The 22,348-nt window shown below is 39.6% G+C and overlaps 1 protein-coding gene across 12 annotated transcripts in view; it reads left to right on the top strand.

Moving 5' to 3' along the window:
* Nucleotides 1–22,348, top strand: part of NEK11 (NIMA related kinase 11) — a 282,586-nt gene that overhangs the window by 103,406 nt on the left and 156,832 nt on the right. For 6 of the 12 annotated variants that reach the window (XM_070466765.1, XM_070466766.1, XM_070466771.1 and 3 more), the window contains exons 7-11: nucleotides 4,848–4,997; nucleotides 5,091–5,169; nucleotides 5,593–5,628; nucleotides 8,824–8,909; nucleotides 19,917–20,036. In XM_070466765.1, coding sequence (XP_070322866.1) covers nucleotides 4,848–4,997; nucleotides 5,091–5,169; nucleotides 5,593–5,628; nucleotides 8,824–8,909; nucleotides 19,917–20,036 — 471 coding nt within the window. The remainder of the gene's footprint in view (nucleotides 1–4,847; nucleotides 4,998–5,090; nucleotides 5,170–5,592; nucleotides 5,629–8,823; nucleotides 8,910–19,916; nucleotides 20,037–22,348) is intronic. The other 6 variants (XM_070466767.1, XM_070466769.1, XM_070466774.1 and 3 more) reach the window with 3 other exon arrangements.

Below are 22,348 nucleotides of genomic sequence, written 5' to 3'. Positions count from 1 at the left end.
AGAATGGGGTCGAGAGGGCTGAATGCTCTTTAGACAAGTCAGCAACTTTATTGAGTGAAACAGCTACTTTTATACTAAGTACAAGTAGGAGACATCATACATAAGGAATGCCACCTGGTTTTAACCACATCAATACAATTTCTTTATCATGAGTGATTGCAGAAGCTAAGCATTATTTTATTAACATTCCAAGATATACTAGGCGCCTATGACTAATATTCCTATAGATAAGCAAAAACAGGTCTGTTCATAACAAAGATAAAGGACTGCTCATTAACTTTCCTAGAGTCATAGAAACATGCTTGAGTAAATTCCTAAGAAACAGGGAACTAGGTAAAAGGTCACTATGTTTTTCTCAAGGAAGAACAAAGGAGGCTCGGTGAATGTTTGACTACCTTATTATGGGGTGGCGGGACAGGGAATAGCCTCTTTCAAGGCTTTCCCAGGGCCTTTTTGGGCCTTTAGCAGGCCAGCTCCCTGCACAAGACAGTCAGAGTTACATTTGCAATTCATTATCAATCTGTGCTTCAGAAATCCTCTGGGCAGTTCTGGTCAATTTGGACAGATGGCAAGTTTATGGAATTCAGGTATAATTTGCTTCATACACCTGATCCCAGTCTTCCCTTTCACTGCCACATTCACCTCCTCAGGGATTTATTTGTTTACTTCTTCACAGTTGGCTGTATTTTGCAGGGGTGGGGGGTGGGGGAAGGAATGCAAGTTGCAGACTTCTAAGTAAAATATACCTCTTGTTTTTTTCAACTCATCTCCTGGCCCCTGACACTTCCCTGCTGTTGCATTGCCATATTTAAGACCTGGGAGTCAAATAAGAGAAAAGTCTTCAAAAAAGATAGAAGTGATAAGTTTGAGATAGTTTAATTATTCTCATGTAGATATGCCTGGTTGGAAACTGGAGAAAATTAAAACATAGACATATAGCTACATATATGTGTAGTTATTAGAATAAAAAGTACACATAGTACATAGATTATAAATCTGGTACAGGATAATCAAAAACTCTTTGGCCCCAAATGTCATCAAAGTTTCTACAGTCATATTGTCTCATATTTCATTTACCGGCTCCCATGCCAGACAGGTGCACTGAGACCATAGCAGGTCCCTTTCCACTAGTTACTGGCTGATAAATGAAGTCTTCTCCATGTGCTGCAGCACAGCCAATATCAGTAGACCAAAATTAAACATATAAATGGAAAGCAGCATGCATTCAGTGTAGCTGAGAGGATTTCCAAAAGAAGAGAGTAGTTTTGCATCAAAATTGATTACTGAGTTGTCCTCTAAATCTAATTGTTCCATGGTCTATCTAGCCAGATAATTCCACATCTTCTTATAACCCCAATACATTTGTCAAGTGTGACTCAGGTAGAATTATGTCTTCGTGAAACCCAGATTTGACTTTGTGAATATATGTTTATAATTTTAATGAAGTCCATTTATTAGTCCCTAACTTTATTGTTCTTGCTTTTTGCATTTACTTAAAAAAATCTTTGCTTACACCAAGATCAGGCAGATATTTACCTGTTTTAAAATTTTATGACTGTTTTCATTTAGTCCTACCTTTAATTGGTTTTTGTGCTTGGATATGATGTGAGAGAGGCATTCGTATGTAATATTTTCCATATGGATGTTCAGTTGTCCTAGCATAATTTATTAAAAAGATCTTCTTTCCCTCTACCACAGTGCAGTTTATCTTTGCATTAGTCAACTAGTTGACTATGTGCAGATCTGTTTTTGATCTGTAGTTTGTTCCACTGCTATATTTTTTTCTTCCTCGCCAGTATCATACTTTCATAAGAAATGCAACTTCATGATAATCTTGCTGTTTGGTAATACAGGACCTCCAGCTTGTTCATCTTCAGTTGACTTGGCTACCCTTTTACTTTTGTAATTCCATGTAAACTTTAGAGTCAGCTACAAAAAAGTCTGCTAGGATTTGGATTTATATTGCATTAGATCTATAGATCATTCTGGGAAAAATTGATATCTTCAGAATATTGAATGTCCCAGTCTAAGAGTGTGAATCCATCCCTCCCTAGTTTTTTTTTTTTTTTTTTAAGATCTTTATTTATCTCAGCAGATTACTAAGGCTATAGTGAAGGGTCTTGCACATGTTCTGTTTAATTTATTCCTACATATTTGACATTTTGTGATGTTAATGTAAATGACATTTTAAATTTTTTTAAAAAAATTTGTTTGTTGCAGGCTTAAAGAAATGACCTTTGTATCCAACAACCTTGCTAAATTCAATTGTTAATTCTAGTAGTTTGTAGTGTCTTTTGACCTTTTTGATGTACATAATCATGTTGAAATGCTTAATGACAGTTTGTCTTCTTTTTAATCTTCACATCTCACTTGTTTTATGTTCTTTTGTCCTTTCTTGTTTTTTTGGTTTTAATTTGAATTTTTATTGTTTGATTTTTTTTTCCCCTCTAGTAACTGCTTAGTTTTACACAAATCAGTTATACATTGTTTTACCTTTCTTCTGGTGGTAACTCTAGCAGTTACAATATGCATTCTTGACTTGGCATCCCTGGTGGCGCAGACGATAAAGAATCTTGATTTACTACAGTTTAGTAAAAATTACCTGGAGAAGGCAATGGCACCCCACTCCAGTCCTCTTGCCTGGAAAATCCCATGGACGGAGGAGCCTGGTGGGCTGCAGTCCGTCGGGTCGCTACGAGTCGGAGACGACTGAGCGACTTCACTTTCACTTTTCACTTTCACACATTGGAGAAGGAAATGGCAACCCACTCCAGTGTTCTTGCCTCGAGAATCCCAGGGACGGGAGAGCCTGGTGGGCTGCCGTCTGTGGGGTCACACAGAGTCGGACACGACTGAAGTGACTTAGCAGCAGCAGCAGCAAAAATTACCAGGGCTTCCCTGATGGTTCAGTGGTAAAGAATTTGCTTACTAATGTAGGAGACGTGGGTTCGATCCCTGAGTTGGGAAGATCCCCTGGAGAAGGAAATGGCGGTATTTTTGCCAGGAAAATCCCATGGACAGAGGAGACTGTTGCTACAATCCATAGCGTCACAAAGAGTCAGTCGATCATGACTTAGTGACTAAACGACGACAAAAATTACTACTTTTACCACTTTCCCAGTAATGTTAGGATATTATGATACTTGAACTCTATTTACCCTCTTCTGTATTTTGCATTATTTTTGTCAAGAGCATTATTCTATGTAATTTTAAATCCCACAAGATAGTTAATATTGTTTTATCGAGTTTGTGTTGATTAAACATATTCAAAAATTACTTTTTCCAGTGTTCTTCATCCCTTCTTTCATTCTTTATTTCTGTCTGGGATCATTGTCCATCTGTTGGAAGAACTCCCTTTTAGGATTTTAGTGCTTTCCTGTTACCATGAATTCTCAGTTTTTCTTTGTCTAAAAAATGTGTTTATTTCACCTTTATTTGAAAGAAATTGTTTTTCTGGGTCTAGAAATCTAAATATGTGCTTCTATACCAACTACCATTTAATAGTCTTACAGATAGATGAAAATTTATTGAGCTTCAAATAATTTTCATAATTTATAAAGTTAACATTGATCTTGCTGTTCTAGTCAATATCATGTAATTTCTCCTAACATCCCCTTCTTTCTAGTGTTCTATAACGGGAATAGTCTCAGATTTGAAAAGAAAAATACTTAAGAGTCAGTTTAACTTAAACCAAGTCATTTAACTTCTCTGAGCCAGTTTCATCATGTCTAAAAGGGGGGAAATATATTATTGGCTTTATTTCACTGGGAAATTATGAGGCTCTGTTGAGATCTGTATGAAAGTGCTTTGTATTATGTAAAGTACCAATCATTTAAAAAAATTTAGTGTTATTATTTATGGGAACAGAAACATTTTCAATGTATACATCCAGGATTTTCTTACAAATGCACATTTTGTTGAACACCCACAAAGTGGTTAAAAAGACAGTATTCATGTATGTATGTATTGATATATACTTTGCCTTTTATGTTTGAAGTTACATAAAACACAGCTTACACAAGGTCAGTGGCAAATTTATTCTGATCTTTCAAACAACTAATAAGAAAAGCGAGACCTGGCTAGTTATATAATTCAAAATACCCAGAAGGTAAAATTAACCCATTATTCAGGAGAAAAGTTCTTTCTTAACACTAAGTTCAGAAATTTCCCCTTAGTTTTCTTAATGATGTAGATTATTTAAAATATTTTTCTACTGGTTTAGAGATGAGTGATTTTCATAGTTATTACAAGTTAGTGTTGGACTGATCTAGAACCTTAATATTCTGTTTCATACTCCTAAAGGGAGAATTTATGCACATTAATATTAGCTGCAGGCAACCACTCTCCCACCCTATTTGCAAATGGATTCTATTTAGAAAACTAATAAAGATGCCGGCTTCCTTTTCAAAATTCTTGGGCATACATTAGAGGGAAGGCTAGGCTAATAAATTTAAATTTCATTTTGTGTGTATAACGCTGACTGAACTGCCTTAGCAAGACAGTGTTTATCTGCATTTTAGTTTTCCTTCGAAGAGGTCAGTTCAAAGATTCCTTACTACCTGTATCAAATATTTATTGAGTCCCTACTCTGTGTAGGCATATTCCTGTTGGATTGTTTGCTCTCCTCTGACAGAAGGTGTTCATTCAGACTTACATTTTGTGCTTTCTTCTTTCATTTTTTCCTTTATTTTTTTTTTTAATAAACATGTATTTAAGTAGAAAACAAAGTGGATGTTAGTGCCTCACCTCCACTGCCTTAGCACATCTGAGGTTTTGTATTTTGTATGATGATCAAATTTAAAAGAGGACATTTATTCCTCATTCAGATTCTTTGATTGTGTCTTCAGGTCCCTGGCATGCATTTTGTATGAGATGTGCTGCATGAATCATGCATTCACTGGCTCCAATTTCTTATCCATTGTTTTAAAAATTGTTGAAGGAGACACTCCTTCTCTCCCTGAGAGATACCCAAGACAGCTGAATGCCATTATGGAAAGGTACAGAAAGAAATGTATTGCTGCATAAACAATTTTAAATTGTACTTACATTTTAGTTCATTTGAAAAATAATCTTCTTTTTAAACATTGCAGCATGTTGAACAAGAGTCCTTCATTGAGACCATCTGCAATAGAAATTCTAAAACTTCCTTACATTGATGAACAACTACAGGTATTTAAAATGAAAGGGATATTGGGAAGTACATATTAGCATTTGTATATCTTCTAGGACTTGAAGATGTGCTGCATTAAAGAATCAGTCAGAAAGGAGAAGCAAGAAGTTTTTTAAAAGCTGGGGGAGATTGTTAGTAGTCAGTCTCTTTGCCAAAGAAGGTGTATGAACTCGTTTCCTGGTGCCCCAGATATGAGAAGTTAGAATTGTAATTTTCTCCCTAACAGCAACATCCGCCCTTAGAACTCTTGACTCACAAATCTTTCCTTGATACTTTGTAAGTGTATTCCTGCTAGTATAACAATGTACTACTAATGATGCAAAATCTGGAGGTTTCATTAGGCCTTTATTATTCTACTCCTTTATTTTGTATCCTAATAATACTTTTTATTGCTTAGCTGAGTTTATTTTGTTTTCCTGTAGATTAGACATTCTGATGCAGAGAATCTGCCTTCAATGGTAAGAACAGAAAATGATATCCTCTCAGGAGGTTTTGTTTTTGTTTGTTTGTTTTAGATTTTATAGGCTTTTACAATCCAAATCCCTCAGGCAGATTTCCTTTAATTTTATGAATAATTTTAAGTGGATCCACAAAGCAGTCATTCACCTTCACAAATGGACACACCTTTTCACCAGTATCCAGTTCTCAGTCCACAGGAAGCAGGGATGCTGACTTGATGTGCAGTTGTTAGTTGAGCACCCAGCACTGTGCTGACCCTCCAGGCCTTGGGGGGGGGAGGTTGGTTAAATGACAGGCACAGATATGGCTTCTGTCCTTTGAAGCTTGACTGCTAGTAAGAGGATCCAATAACCAAGAAAAAGTAAGCAAGTAAAAAAAATAATTGTAAACTATCAGAAGCACTAGGAAGAAAGAAAACAGGATGCTGTGAAATACAGTAAAGGGAGGGCTTTGTTGGTCAGAGAAGGAGCATGTTGACATTGCAACATCGGTGAGACAGTGAGAAGCAGCCAGCCCTACAGAAAGCCTGAATGAGAATGTTGGGATCACATGGAGTGGGTGCTATAAAGCCCTGACGTAGGTGATATTCCCTGGAGGAGGAACCCCTAAAGATGTGGGATGAGCATGACAGGACGGGGAGGTGGTAGGAGCTCTCTGCTGCTTGTAGCTCTCCCCAAACATAGCTGTCTTCTTGTCTGAGGGCAGACTTCTGAGAAGAGGCTGGCTATTGTGATCAAAACCACAATGAAGGGTATGTGAGCCAACAAACAAACAATTCACAAGGTATCCAATAGATTCCCTGGGAATAGGGTGAGACAAGTGAGGCATTTGCCCTGGTGCAAAATTAAAGAGGATGCCAAGAACTCAATAATCAAGATAAACTGTGTTGTGATGCAATGTTTAAAAAATCCAAAGTGATGCTAATAAAAAATCCATAGTAACAAAGTACCAAAAGTTCAAGGACAGGATCCAACAAGGTTAGGATTAAGGTGAAGCTAAAATGAAGCAGGGATGAAACTGCAGAGCATTCCCAGGGATGAAAGTCCCTCCATGTCCACTGTTACTGTAGAAAAAGGCTTTTTTTAGTCTCCTAGCTCTTCCAAGTTCCAAAATGCAGACTCAAACTGTTACTAATTAGAGAAATGAGGCAATGCAGAAACAAAAGAAAAGCAGTCAAGCAAGAAAAGTAAAATAGTCTAAACAATAGTTCCATGAATCCTAGGTCTTCCCCCAAGGGATATATATAATGACCTGTTGCATACCTTTGAGTTGTTCTGCAGAAACTAAGACCCCCTATCCAGGTGGTGACTATATGATGCCCACTAGTATGTAGACCTCAGACTGGTTGATGATTAAGATTTCCAAAACACCACCCTACCTGTCACCTCACCACCTACCAATCCTAAGAAAGTCTGTGAGCTGCAACCCTCACCCCAAATGTTGCCTTTAAAACGCTTTCCCTGAAGTCATATACACACTGCTATATTCAAAATGGATAACCAACAAGGACCTATTGTTTAGCACATGGAACTCTACTCAAAGTTGTGCCAGAGTGGATGGGGGTGGGGTCTGGGGGAGAATGGATGCATGTATGTGTATGGCTGAGTCCCTTCACTGTTCACCTGGAACTATCACAACATTGTTAATCAGTTATAGGCCAGTACACAAATAAAAAGCTTAAAGTTTGGAAAAAAAACAAACCCTTCCCTGAAAGCTATCAGGGAGTTTGGGTCTTTTGAATATTAGGTGCCCATTCTCCTTTCTTGGCACCCTGCCATAAACACTGTATTTTCCTGCACCACAGTCTGGTGTCAGTAAATTGGTTTTGCTGGCAAGTAGACCTAAGGTCAGCTTGAAAAGAAAGTGAGATGGAATGCTATAAGTTCAGGACTGGGTTTGATATTGTATTCTCCAAGGCTTTTTGTCATTAATTTTTAAAATATTATTGTATTAACATATTATTTATCTTAGTTACTGAGTTTCTTGTGCCCCTTAAATTTGTACCTGAGAGGTGAGTGCCCTCTCACCCTAGTCCTGGCCCTGGTGATGCTGAAACTTGGCCTGTGTGCACCAGTGCTGAACCAAATGCTGGAGACAAGAGTTTTGGGCGAGGTAGAGAAGAATAGCTTTATTGCTTTGTGAGACAAAGGGGGACACAGTGGGCTCATGCCCACAAAACCGTGTGTTCCAGCTCAGGGGTGCTGGTGGCTCAAACACTAAAGCGTCTGCCTACCATGCGGAAGACCCGGGTTCAGTTCCTGGGTAGGGAAGATCTCCTGGAGAAGGAAATAGCAACCCACTCCAGTATTCTTGCCTGGAAAATCCCATGGTTAGAGGAGCCTGGTAGGCTACAGTCCACTGGGCTGCGAAGAGTCAGACACGACTGAGCGACTTCACTTTCACTTTTCACTTTATAGCAATGGTTCAAGGGTGGAGTTACTGATAAGGGTCAGGGTGTGTGCAGGGCCTTCACTCCTTTAGTCTGGTCTCAAGTGATCTCCTGATGAGCTTCTGTGGTCCCTGAGATTATCAATCTGTGACCTTCTCTGTGGAATGAGGAATGCTTCCTCAAGTAGTTAATATCTTCCATTTATTCAGGGTTTTAGTTCTGCAGAAGAGCTCAGAGATACTGTTATACGTACCCCTCGTGGGGGTCCAGGACTCTGCCCCAAGGCTGCACTGTTGTTTTTTGCCTACTCCTCCCTTGTCTCTGCATCCCCTCCCTTCCCTGATCAACAACTGTTTGAACCTGCCCTTTGGAATCAGGGAAGGTCATGGAGGCTGAGTTTATTCCCTATAAACGAGAAACAGGTGACACAGAAAGACTTTCTTGCCCAGGAGCCCCGCAGGTTTCTGCTTGGTTTCGCTGGGAGTGAAGACACTGTCCACTAACAGCCCTGAGGTGGGAGAAAGCTGTGTATTCTTGGAGCTGAGAAAAGGCCTGTCTGTATCTGGGTGACTGGAAGTGAGAGAGCAATATGAGGTTAGAGAGGTAGGCAGGGGCCTGACCCCACAGGAGCTGCTGTGTAATGTTTTAAACCCTTTACAGAAGGAAAAATGTTACTGGTCGGTTTGATTTTAAGCCTCAGACACAGTCAATAGTATTACACATCAGAAAAGGCCCCTGGTCATTTTATGCCTCTTCATCCCTGAAGAGGTTTCTTTAAGGCACGTTATGGCTGTTCTTTTTTCAGGACCTGATGTGTCGATATTCGGAAATGGCCCTGGAAGACAAGAATTTGAATAGTCAGGAGGAAGCAGCTTATATACTTAATGCTGTGTAAGTAATTGCTTTATTTAAAAAAAGCCCACTGAGTATAAATGTTAAATGCATTTATCTTAAAAAATCTATTAGTGGTAAGCTGACTGCATGTAGTATCCTAGAATTCACTTAAGTCTTGCCAAGAAATTAAGGAGTTTCAGTAACTTGATGTTTCAAATCCCTTTGCCCCAGGTGGTAGCAAATTGAAACCATAAAAGTTTAAACCTCTACAAAGCTACAAAGCTTTACAGATCTGCAGGGTAGCTCTGCACTTGCACTGTAAGTATATAAAGAAATTTATCTTTCAAGCATTTAGTGACATTTATGCTAATGAACATTCAGATTAAGCATAAATGACTATCACATATTGTTTGTTTAGCAGGAACTGGCAGAGTATATTAAAAAGTCGACATTGTGGAGTCTTGGGACAACTGAAAATAAGCCAAAATTTACTTTCTTGACATGTGCATAAGAACTAGAGGATGTGTGTTTCATATTTCTCTCTCCTGCCTGATTCAGAGTTCCTATGCCATAACTTACAAGAGCCCAGAATACTAGCTTATGTCAGAATAGCCATGTGCCGCTGTGCAGGCTGTTACTGCACAACTCCAGAGGGCACTACTGAGGAGACCAAATCTAATTTTGCTAACGGGACTGTATTTAATTTTGTGAGGACCCAGTGAGAGTGACAGCCCCTCCCAGAGCTGTGCAAAGCTGTGAAGTAAGAACATTAGCCATTAGCAGCTTGATCTTCAAGGTCAAATTACACAAATATGTTTCTCTATCACCCAGTCCAGGGGTTTCTCAACTGTGCTATGTTTGTCTTCCATATCCACATTCAAACTGAGGGAACTGGTCCATCCAAGGTATTCAGTCATTTTTTAATGCATAGTTTCCAATTAAAATACCTGTACCTTAAGAGAGATATCTTTAGGCATGCTCCTATAACCTAGTTTTCTTGGGTTACTACCTATTTTTTCAAGAATGCTTGGAACTTCTCATTTTATTTTATTAATGGGATACGTGAGAATAATAGATACCTTATTTTTAAAATAATGGACTTACTTTAGCTATCAATTTGCACTGTAATTGAGAAACAGTTTGCCTGACTGTGCTTACAATTTTATTGTGCTCGAATCCAATTCTTTGGGTGGTCTTTCACATTATGAGATATTGATTTCAAATTGTAACTGTTATTTTCAAGATATATGACTCTGTTTTGAGGGCTCTTTTTGGTCTTACAAAGACTAAGGGCATATGTATTCCTGAAAACTGCATGGCCCCTGGAGGTTCTGGTCTGAACTATATTCCAGAAGAATGAGAACTGCCTAGAAATCATTAAAATTTCCTCATAATGTTTCTTCAGGAGGGAGTTGAGTGCAAAAGGCATTCCACTATTGGGCCATAATCAAGCCAAATGCCATTAAGAATGTGGCTGCAGACCTTTCAGTACATTTAATATATGCACATTACTTTAACTGAAGAAAGAGGCTCTTGAATAATATTGGCTAACATTTCCAGAGATAATGACCATATGCTTTGCTCTGTTATAAGCTCTTTGCCTGAATTAGCTCATTTAACCTCAAAGTGACCCATAAAATAGGTACTATTATTATTATTTAAATGAACATAGAGAGATTAAGTAACTTGTCTAAAGGCATATATAGCATGTAGCCTAATGCAGGAGACCCTGGTTCAGTTCCTGGGTTGGGAAGATCTTCTGGAGAAGGGATAGGCTATCCACTCCAGTATTCTTGGGCTTACCTGGTGGCTCAGATGGTAAAGAATCCGCCTGCAATGCGGGAGACCTGGGTTCTATCCCCAGTTGAGAAGATCCTCTGGAGAAGGGAAAGGCTCCCCCCTCCAGTATTCTAGCCTGGAGAATTTCATGGACTGTATATTCCATGGGGTTGCAAAGAATCAGACATGACTGAGTGACTTTCACTTTAAGAGCTATCATTTGAACCCAGTGAATGGTCTTAACCACTCAATTAATCACTATGCCGTGAAAATACCTACTGGGGAGGGGGAACTTTCAAGATGGCAGAGGAGTGAGATGTGGAGATCATCTTCCTCCCCATAAATATGTAAAAAATATGTCTGTATGTGGAACAACTCCTACAGAACATCTACTGAACACTGGCAGAAGACCTCTAAGCTAATCTCTGTGTAACAGGGTAAGGCAAAAGAAATCAGGGGAAAAAAAAAAAAAAAAGAGCCAGAGGAATCAGGACAGAACCTGTGCTTCAGGGAGGGACCTATAAAGGAGGAAAAGTTTTCACACACTTGGAAACCCCCTCACAGAGGGAAATGGGGGCAGACAGAACCTCGGAGGGGAGCACAGCAACAAAAAGTGAGCAGAAGGCAAAGCAGAGAGAATTCAGCACAGAGATCAGTGCCGACCAGAACTTCCCAGCCTGAGATGCTTGTTTGCGTGCTTGCCGTGGTGAGTTGGGGCTGGGTGCTGAGGCTCAGTCTTTGGAGTCAGGACCCAGGAAGAGGACAGGTTTAACTGCCATGAAGACAGACTGAGGGGGCTACTACAACACAGTTGAGGGAGTCCAGGGGGAAGCCTGGGCCAGCCAGAGAGACAAGGGACTTTCTAACTCTGAATGCTTGCAGATGGCAGGACACCACCTTTATAAGTACCAGAGTCAGGATGGGCCACTGCTGCAGTTCGTGACCCCAGGAGTGGGTATGAAGGCTGCTGCAGCTGCCACCAGGCTGTGAGCAGGCAGGTTACTGCCCATACCTTACTGGGAGCCTGTGCAGCCTGGCACTGCCGAGGGACCCACAGGCTGGGGCCGATTCCCCTGGGAGAGCACATTGCTTGCCTCAGGCTGCAGCAAATCCCTGCAGGCCTCTGCTACCACAGACACTTCTCGCCCATCCCGATTGTGTCTGCTGTGCCTCTCCTGCTCCGCAGCCCGGCTGAGCAAGTGAGTCCTGTGCAGCTGCGGCAGCTGCTTCCCTGGCGGCTCAGCTGGTCAAAATCTGCCTGCAATGCAAGAGACCTGGGTTTGACCCCTGCATTGGGAAAACCCTCTGGAGGAGGGAACAGGCTACCCACTCCAGAATTCTGGCCTTGAAAATTCCGTGGACTGTGCAGTCTATGGGGTCACAAAGAGTCAGACATGACTGAGCAACTTTCACTGTCTGGGCTGGAAACAGACAATGGAATGTGGCCTACAAACAGAGGTGGGGTGAAAACCAACGCTGAACACGAGGAGCTGTGTGACCAAAGAAGAGGAAGGGAATTCACTTCCGTAGCTGCAGGTGCAGCAGGTTAAATCCCTGCAATTAGCTTGAGGCTGTGGATTTTGGTGGCAACTGTGGACTTTGGGGGCAATTGTCGCCTTTGGAAGCAAGTACAAGCTGGAGTAAGACCAGATCCGAGTCTGAGCTGACTCCACAGTGCCAGCAGGTCCAGAGACCTTCCTAGAAATATTAGAGAACTTTCTGAGTAGACAGATTGGCTGGAGCTCACTGTGTGGCAAGGACAACTGAGGCCCCAGGAAAATATTCTTCTTACTACCACTCTCTCTTTTTTCTTTTTCATTTCATTCTATTGTTCTTTTTTTTATTAGTTCTTTAATTTTTTGTTTTTACTTACTTTTTGCTTTTTTAATGCTTTAAAAAATTATTGTATTTTCCCCTATTTCTACAGTAGTTTTTCATTTTATTGTATTTTCCCCTGTGTTTTTGGTTTTGTATTTTTGCTACTCTAGTTTTTAGTGTTTGTTTTCATTTGTATGTTTCTTTATTGGTTTGATTGCCTCTTATTTGTTGGTTCCTCTTTTTACTCTTTCTTCTTTTTTGTGTGTGTGAGTTTCCTTGTGTGTTCCTGTATGTTTAGTGTTGCTTTTACCATTTGTCGTGGGGTTTTGTCTGTCCATTCTTTTTGTTTGTTTGTATGTTTGCTTGATATTTATTCTATTTCTCTCTTTGTCTTTTTCTTCTGTGCTGTGTGGCTTGTGGAGTCTTTGTGCTCCAGCCATGGTTTGAGCCTGAATTTCCAAGGTGGAAGACAGAGTCCAGAACATTGGACAACAGCAAACTCCCGACCCCATGGAATATTAATCAGCAAGAGCTCTCCCAAAGGTCTCCATCTCAATGCTAAGACCTGACCTCACATGAAGACCAGCAAGCTCCAGTGCCAGACAATCACACCAAACTAGCCAAACAAGAGCACAACACTACCTGTTAGCAGACAGGCTTCCCAAAGGCATGCTGAGCTCACAGACTCCCCAAAACATACCACTGGACATGGCATTACCCTTCAGAGAGACAAGATCCACCTCCACCTACCAGAACACAGGCACCAGTCCCCTGCCAACAGAAAGCCTTCACAAAGCACTGGTCTGACCCCACCCAATGGTGGCAGAAGTAAGAGGAACGACAGACAGCCTTGCAGCCTGTGAAGAGAGGACTCCAAACACAGTAAATTAAACAAAATTAAAACATAGAGAAGTATGCAGCAGATGAGGGAGGATGCTAAAAATGAAAAAGACCAAACAAATGAAGAGGAAATAGACAGTCTACCTGAAAAAGAATTCAGAGTAATGATAGTAAAGATGATCCAAAATCTCAGAACTAAAGTGGAGGCACAGATAAATAGAATAGAGGCCCAGATTGAGAAGACATAGGAAATGTTTCACAAGGACCCGTAAGAAATAAGTAGACTTGCTCAGTCGTGTCCGACTCTTTGCGACCCCATGGACTGTAGCCTACCAGACTCCTCAGTCCATGGAACTTTCCAGGCAATAGTACTGGAGTAGGTTGCCATTTCCTTATAAAGGAGAAAGAAAGCTTAGGGCTCACTTGCTCAGGAGAGGTACAGCAGACACCGGGGATGTGTGGGGGGCACCTCCAGGCTGAGGCAGGTCCTGTGCTCTTCCAGGGGAACTGGCCCCAGTTCGTGGGTTCCTTGGCAATGCCAGATTGCACAGGCTCCCAGGAAAGTGTGGGCAGTGACCTGACAGTCAATGAGGGACACCATAATGACTGAGATAAAAATTGCGCTAGAGGGAACCAATAGCAGAATAACTGAGGCAGAATAATGGATAAGTGAACTGAAAGAATGGTGGAAATAACTGAAGCAGAGTAGAATAAAGAAAAAAGAATGAAAAGAAATGAGGACAGTCTCAGAGACCTCTGGGAAAACAGTAAGTGTACCAACATTCGAATTAAGGGGTCCCAGAAGAGGAAGATTATATGAAAAAGTATGAGAAAATATTTGAGGAGATCATAGTTGAAAATTTCCCTAACACGGGAAAGGAAATAGCCACCCAAGTACAAGAAGCTCAGAGTCCCATATAGGATAAGCCCGAGAAACATGCCAAGACACATATTAATCTAATTAACAAAAATTAAACACAAAGAAATATTAAAAACAGCAAGGGAAAAGCAACAAATTACATACAAGAGAACCTCCTTAAGGGTAACAGCTGATCTTTAAGCAGAAACTCTACAGGCCAGATGGGAGTGGCAGAATATACTTAAAGTGATGAAAGGAAAAAACCTACAACCAATATTTCTCTACATAGCAAGAGTCATACTCAGATTTGATGGAGAAATCAAAAGCTTTACAGATAAGCAAAAGTTAAGAGAATTCAGCACCACCAAACCAGCTTTACAACAAATGCTAAAGGAAATTCTCTTGACGGGAAACACAAGAGAAAGAAAAGACCTACTAAGAAAAAAAAAAAATTTGAAACAATAAAGTAAATGGTAATAGGATCATACATATCAATAATTAATCCATTTACATTGTATATGGATTAAAAGCTCCAACCAAATCACACAGACTGGCTGAATGGATACAAAAACAAGACCCCTATATATGCTGTCTACTGCTGCTGCTGCTAAGTAGCTTCAGTCATGTCCAACTCTGTATGACCCCATAAATGGCAGCCCACTAGGCTCCTCCGTCCCTGGGATTCTCCAGGCAAGAGTATTGGAGCGGGTTGTCATTTCCTTCTCCAATGCATGAAAGTGAAAATTGAAAGTGAAGTCGCTCAGTCGTGCCCAACTCTTAGCGTCCCCATGGACTGCAGCCCACCAGGCTCCTCCGTCCATGGGATTTTCCAAGCAAGAGCACTGGGGTGGGTTGCCATCTTTCTACAAGAGACCAATTTCAAACCTAGGGACACATACATACTGAAAGTGGGGGGCTGGAAAAAGATATTCCAAATGGAAATCAAAAGAAAGAGACAAAGAAGGACACTACATAATAATAAAGGGATCAAGAGATCAATCCAAAAAGAAATTATAACAATTATAAATATATATGCACCCAACATAGGAGCACGTCAATACATAAGGCAAATGGTAGCAGTTATAAAAGAGGAAATAATCAGTAACACAATAATAGTGGGGGACTTTAACACTCCACTGACACCAATGGACAGATTATCAAAACAGACAATTAATAAGTAAACACAAGCCTTAAATGACACATTGGACCAGTACACCTAACTGATATCTTATAGGACATTCCATCGAAAAGCAGTAGAATATGTTTTTTTTATCTGGAACATTCTCTGGGGTAAATTATTTCTTGGGTCACAAATCGAGCCTTGGTAAATTTAAGAAAACTAATCCTATAGAAGGCATTCTTTCTAACCACAATGCTATAAGATTGCATATCAATTACAGGGGGGCAGGAAATGTAAAAAACACAAACACATGGAGGCTAAACAGTACACTTCTAAATAACCAAGAGGTCACTGAAGAAATCAAAGAGGAAATTTTGAAAATAGCTAGAAACAAATGACAATGAGAACAGAACAACTGAAAACCTATGGGACACAGTAAAAGCAGTGTTGAGGGAGGTCTGTAGCTATACAAGTCTACCTCGGAAAACAAGAAAAACATCAAATAAACAACCCGGCCTTAACCTAAAGCAACAAGAAAAAGAAGAACAAAACCCCCCCAAATTTAGTAGAGGGAAGGAAATCATAAAGATCAGAGCAGATATACTAAGGGCAGGGAAAGATAGAGGGCAGGAGGAGAAGGGAGCATCTTGGACTCAATGGACATGAGTTTGAGCAAACTCTAGGAGACAGTGAAGGACAGGGAATCCTGGCATGCTGCAGTCCATGGGGTCACAGAGTCAGACACGACTGAGTGAACAACAAGAGCAGAAATAAATGAAGAAGAAAATAATAGCAAAGATCAATAAAACTAAAAGCTGTTTCATTCCAAAGATAAACAAAATTGACAAACCATTAGCCAGACTCACCAGTAAAAAAGGGAGAAGACTCAAATCAATAAAATGCGAAGTGAAAAAGAGTTTACAATGGAAAACACAGAAACACAAATGATCATAAGAGCCTACTATGATCAACTATATGTCAATAAAATGGACAACTTGGAAGAAATGGACAAATTCTGAGAGAAGTATAACCTTCCAAGACTGAACCAGGAAGAAATAGAAAATATGCACAGACCAATCATAAGCGCTGAAATTGAAACTCTGATTTAAAAAAAAAATCTTCTGACAAGCAAATTTCCTGGGCCAGATGGCTTGAAGGTAAATTTTATCAAAAGTCTAGAGAAGAACTAACACATATCCTGCTCAAACTCTTTCAAAAAAAACTGCAGAGGGAGGAAAACTCAGAAACTCATTCTTCAAGGCCACCATCGCCTTGATACCAAAATCAGACATAGACGTCACAAGAAAAGGAAATCACAGGCCAAAATTTCTGATGAACATAGATGCAAAATCCTCAGCCAAGTTCTAGCAAACAGAATCCAACAACACTTTAAAAGTATTCATACATCATGATCAAGTGGGGTTTATCTCAGAGATACAAGGATTCTTCAGTACACACAAATGAATCAATATGATACACCATATTAACAAATTGAAAGATAAAAACCATATGGTCATCTCAATAGATGCAGAGAAAGCTTTAGACAAAATTCAACACACCTTAATGATAAAAAAAAAGAAAACTCTCCAGAAAATTGGCATAGGAGGAATTTACCTCAGCATAATAAGGGTGATATACATCAAACCCACAGCAAACATTATTCTCAATGGTGAAAAATTGAAAGCCTTTCCTCTAGATCAGGAAAAAGACATGAATGCCCATGCTCATCACTGTTATTCAATATAGTTTTGGAAGTCCTAGCCACAGCAATCAGAGAAGAAAAAGAAATAAAAGGAATCTAGATTGGAAAAGAAGAAATAAAACTCTCACTGTTTGCAGATGACATGATGCTATACATAGAAAATCCTAAAGATGCCACCAGAAAATTACTAGCACTAGTCAGTGAATTTAGTAAAGTTTCAGGGTACAAAATTAATATAAAGAAATCCCTTGCATTCAAATAAAATGTCTAGGAATAAGCCTACCTATAGAGACAAAACACCTGTTTGCAGAAAACTATAAGACATGGATGAACAAAATCAATGATGACACAATGGAGAGGTATACTATGTTCTTGGATTGGAAGAATCAATATTGTGAAAATAACTATACTTTTCCCAAAACAATCTACAGATTCAATGCAATTTCTATCAAATTACCAAGGGCATTATCCACACATCTAGAAGAAAAAATGTTATACTTTGTATGGGAACAGAAAAGACTCCAAATATCCAAAGAAATTCTTGAGAAAGAAAAATGGAGTTGGAGGAATCAACCTTCCTGACTTCAGACTATACTGCAAAGCCACAGTCATCAGTACAGTATGGTACTGGCACAAAACCAGAAATAAAAAACAATGGAACAAGATAGAAATTGCAGAGATAAACCCTCACACATACGGACACATTATCCTTGACAAAGAAGGCAAGAATATACAATGGAGAGAAGACAGCCTCTTCAAAAAATGGTGCTGGGAAAACTGGATAGCTACACATAAATTAGAACACTTCCTAACACCATACACAAAAATAAACTAAAAATGGATTAAAGACTTAAATGTAAGCCCAGAAACTATAAAACTCTTAGAAGAAAACATAGGCTCTTAGAAGAAACCATAGTGTTGAAATACTCTTTGACATAAATTGCAGCAAGATCTCTCACTCACCTCCTTGAGTAATGAAAATAAAAACAAAAATAAGCAAGTGGAACCTAATTAAACTTAAAAGCTTTTGCATGGCAAAGGAAACAATAAACAAGATGAAAAGACAACCCTCAGAAGGGGAGAAAGTAATTGCAAATGAAACAGCTGACAATTAATTTCCAAAATATATAAGTAGTTCATACAGCTCAAAATCAGAAAAACAATGCAATCAAAAAATGAGTAGAAGACCCAAACAGATTTTTTCCAAAAAAGACATAAAGATGGCCAATAAACACATGAAAAGATGTTCAACATCACTCATTATTAGAGAAATGCAAATCAAAATCACAATGAAGTATCACCTCACACCAACCAGCGTGGCTATCATCAAAAAATCTACAAACAACAAATGCTGGGGAGTTTGTGGAGAAAAGGGAACCCTCTTACACTGTTGGAAGGAATGTAAATTGCTACAGCCATTATGGAGAACAGTGTGAAGGTTCTTTAAAATAAAAAAAAAAACCTAGGAATAAATCTGCCATATGACACAGCAACCCCACTACTGAGCATATACCCTGAGAAAACCACAATTCAAAAGGATACATGTACCACAATGTTCATTGAAACCCTACTTATAATAGCCAGTACATGGAAGCAAGTTAGATGTCTACTGACAGATGAATGGATGAGAAAGATGTGGTATATATATATATTACTCAGCCATAAGAAGAAGGAATTTGAGTCCGTTCTAGTGAGGTGGATGAACCTAGAACTTGTTATATAGAGTGAAGTTAGAAAGAGAAAAACAATATTGTATATTAACACATATATATGAAATCTGGAAAAATTGTATTGATGAACCTATTTTCAGGGAAGGAGAGGAGACACAAACAGAGAGAATGGAGTTGTGGACACAGCAAGGGAAAGAGAGGGTGGAATGAATTAAGAAGGTCACATTGACATATATACAACTCTATTGTGTAAAATAAATAGCTAGTGGGAAGCTGCCACTATATAACATAAGATGCCCAGTGTATCACTCTGTGATTACCTAGAGGGGTGGGATAGGGGAGGGGAGGGAGGCTTATGAGGGAGGAGATATATACATATATATATATAATTATGACTGATTTGCATTGCTCTATGGCAGAAACCAACACAACAGTGTAAAGCAGTTTTCTTCCAATTAAAAAAATAAATAAAATATTAAAAAATATCTACTGTGTGAAGCCTAGAAGACAGAGCATATTCAATAACATTTAGCTATTACAGTACTGGGGCTTCCCAGGTGGCTCAGTGGTAAAGAATTTGCCTGCCAATGCAGAAGCTGCAGGAGACACAGGTATGATCCTTGGATTGGGAAGATCTCCTGGGAGAGGAAGTGGCAACCCACTCCAGTATTTTTGCCTGGAAAATCCCATGGACAGAGGAGCCTGGCAGGCTACAGTCCATGGGGTTGCAAAGAGTTTAATGCAACTGAGCATGCACATTATAATAGCACCATTTTGGGATACTTTTATGTGTCAAGCACTATATATACATTATCTCATATAATACTCATGATAGCCCATCCTTTATAGATGAGAAAACTGAGGTTCAGAGAGGTTCAGTAACTTGCTCAAGGATGCAGAACTAATGAATGGGAGAGATGGGATTCCAACCCTGTCTAATTCTAAATTTGTGTCCTATCCACATAGTTATTTACTCCTTAATAGTCAAGATACTAATTTATCTTACAGTATGAAAATCAGTCATAGGCAGTGAAATTAGCAGAAATTTGCAAAGTACATAATTTGCTTTTAAACAGAAATCTAATTTAAAAACTATTGCCAATTAACCACAGTCCTGCTTGGCTAATTACCTACCCAGAGTTTATTAGTTTTTGCTTGGCAAGTCTTGAGCTCTTTTTCCCCTCTCAATAGTGTAATGATACTTCTGTAAAATACTTGTTTAATTTTTCTGAGCATGTTTGGGATGGGTTGCATGTGGGAATCTTTATTCTTATAGGCAAAAAAAGATTCACCTGCAGACCCTACGGGCACTGTCTGAGGTGCAGAAGATGACACCAAGAGAGAGGATGCGGGTGAGGAAGGTCCAGGCAGCTGATGAGGAGGCCAGGAAGCTGAAGTAAGTGACCTTCCCTTAGTGAAGGGTGCCTCTCAGGGCTCTAAAAGAATGTGCTAAAGAAAAGCAGAAACCACAAGAGAAAATTAAAATGTACATTCTTATATATTTGTCAATTTTTTCTTTCACTCATTCGCTCAAAATATGGTGATTAGATGTCAGACACTATTAATATCAGGCTTTCAGTCTTATGTGAAAAGAGTGATGGACTATCAGGGAAGTTATTAGGAATGAAAATACAACAGCCACCTCTAGACAAAGCCTCCTTTTTGCTGATACCTTCTTTACATAGCCCTGTGAGGTGGCCTCACTGTTCTGTCCATACTCTCCAGGTGTTTGCTAAACCCCCTCTGCCTGGAGTCCTGGCTGCTCTGTAGGGAGAAGAATGTCCCTGCAGGGGACTGTTGTCTGTAGAGACAAGACTGAAGATTGATGCTGAAGCTCCAATACTGTGGCCACCTGATGCGAAGAACTGACTCCTTGGAAAAGACCCTGATGCTGGAAAAGATGGAAGGCAGGAGGAGAAGGGGACGACAGAGGATGAGATGGTTGGATGGCATCACTGACTCAATGGAGGCTCCAGGAGTCAGTGATGGACAGGGAGGCCTGGCGTGCTGCGGTCCATGGGGTTGCAAAATGTCAGACATGACTGAGTGATCTGAACTGAACTGAGAGAAGACTGGAAGCAGCTCTGTTCTGTGAAGTGAAGCCCTTTGCAGTCTGGGGGCAGTGCTGCTTGTATGAGATCACTAGTGTTCGGAGTTTACACATGAAAGGGTGCTTCCAAAGAACCCCAAACTCCCAATTTCTCAAAGACTGATTTTTCAGCTGCTAAGTGACCCAATTGACTGATTTTTGTTCTTTCTTCCTCTGCCATTTTTTTTTTTTTGGTAGCTTAGAAGCCCCAACCAAGAACGAGAGAGACAAAAAGGCCTGAAAATAAAATCTGCCCGTGTTATGACTTTGTTAATGTATCTGACCGCTTAATGAAGGGAAAAGAGGAAAGTGAAAAAGCTGACTTAAAACTCAACATTAAAGAAACAATATCATGGCATCTGGTCCAATCAATTCATGGCAAATAGATGAGAAAAAGTGGAAGCAGTGACAGATTTTATTTTCTTGGGTTTCAAAATCACTACAGATGGTGACTGCAGCCATGAAATTCAAAGAAGTTTGTTCCTTGGAAGGAAAGCTATAACAAACCTAGAATATTAAAAAGCAGAGACATCAGTTTGTTGCCAAAGGTCCATATAGTCAAAGCAATGGTTTTTCTAGTAATCATGTACGGATGTGAGAGTTGGACCATAATGAAGGCTGAACACTGAAGAACTGAGGCTTTTGCATTGTGGTGCTGGAGAAGACTCTTCAGAGTCCCTTTGACAGCAAGGAGACCAAACTAGTCAATCCTAAAGGAAATCAACCCTGAATATTCATTGGAAAGACTTATGCTGAAGCTGAAGCTCCAGTAGTTTGGCCACCTGAAGCAAAGAGCTGACTCTGATGTTGGGAACGATTGAAGGCAGAAAGAGAAGACGGCAGCAGAGGATGAGATGGTTAGATCACATCACTGACTCAGCAGACGTGAATTTGAGCAAACTCTGGGAGACTGAGGACAAGGGAGCCTGGCATACTTCAGTCTGGAAGGAGTCGGACATGACTTACTAACAGAACAACAGCAACAACATTGTATCTGGAAAATGATTCAAGATGTCCTTGTACTTAAAGTGTCTATCATGATGAAGCATGTAAGAACCTGAGAGACCACTTCCTCTTGTCAAATGTTTTCTTTAATAAATATGGGAAAAGATTTCTGTCACAGTGCTTCATGGGCAGAAGTGTGCTGATGAAGCCTCTGGGCCTGTGGGGGCCAGAGGAGTAGCTACTATTAATAATTTGTTTGCTGATTCTATGGTGTAAATATTCCAACAGTGCCCTTTCAAAGTATCAATGTGATATTATTCAGTGTTCAGCTGGAAGATATGAACAATCCAGTATACCACTAAGTGTGGATTTGGTTGAGAAAATGTATTCATGAATATTGTTTGAACAGTTACATCAACTCATAGCCCCAGATCTAACACCTCAGGAATGTGGATATTTCCAGGGTACCATGGTTTGGGTCATTGGTTGAGGGTGAAAGGAAAATTAAATCTCTGACAGTAAAAGTTTAAAAAAGCAAATTAATAACTTGCACATTACAAATTATTTCTCAGGTTAAAACTTCTTTAATATGCAAAAAAGTCATTGATCTTCCTTGTGACATTTTATATTTTTGTTATTAAAGGCAATAATTTGTTAAATAAAGTTTGTTCTTG

The sequence above is a fragment of the Odocoileus virginianus genome, chromosome 4 (assembly GCF_023699985.2).
Source record: "Odocoileus virginianus isolate 20LAN1187 ecotype Illinois chromosome 4, Ovbor_1.2, whole genome shotgun sequence".
In the NCBI taxonomy this organism is placed as follows: domain Eukaryota; kingdom Metazoa; phylum Chordata; class Mammalia; order Artiodactyla; family Cervidae; genus Odocoileus; species Odocoileus virginianus.
Note: the sequence above shows the minus strand (reverse complement) of the source record. Positions and strands in the feature narration are given on the sequence as shown.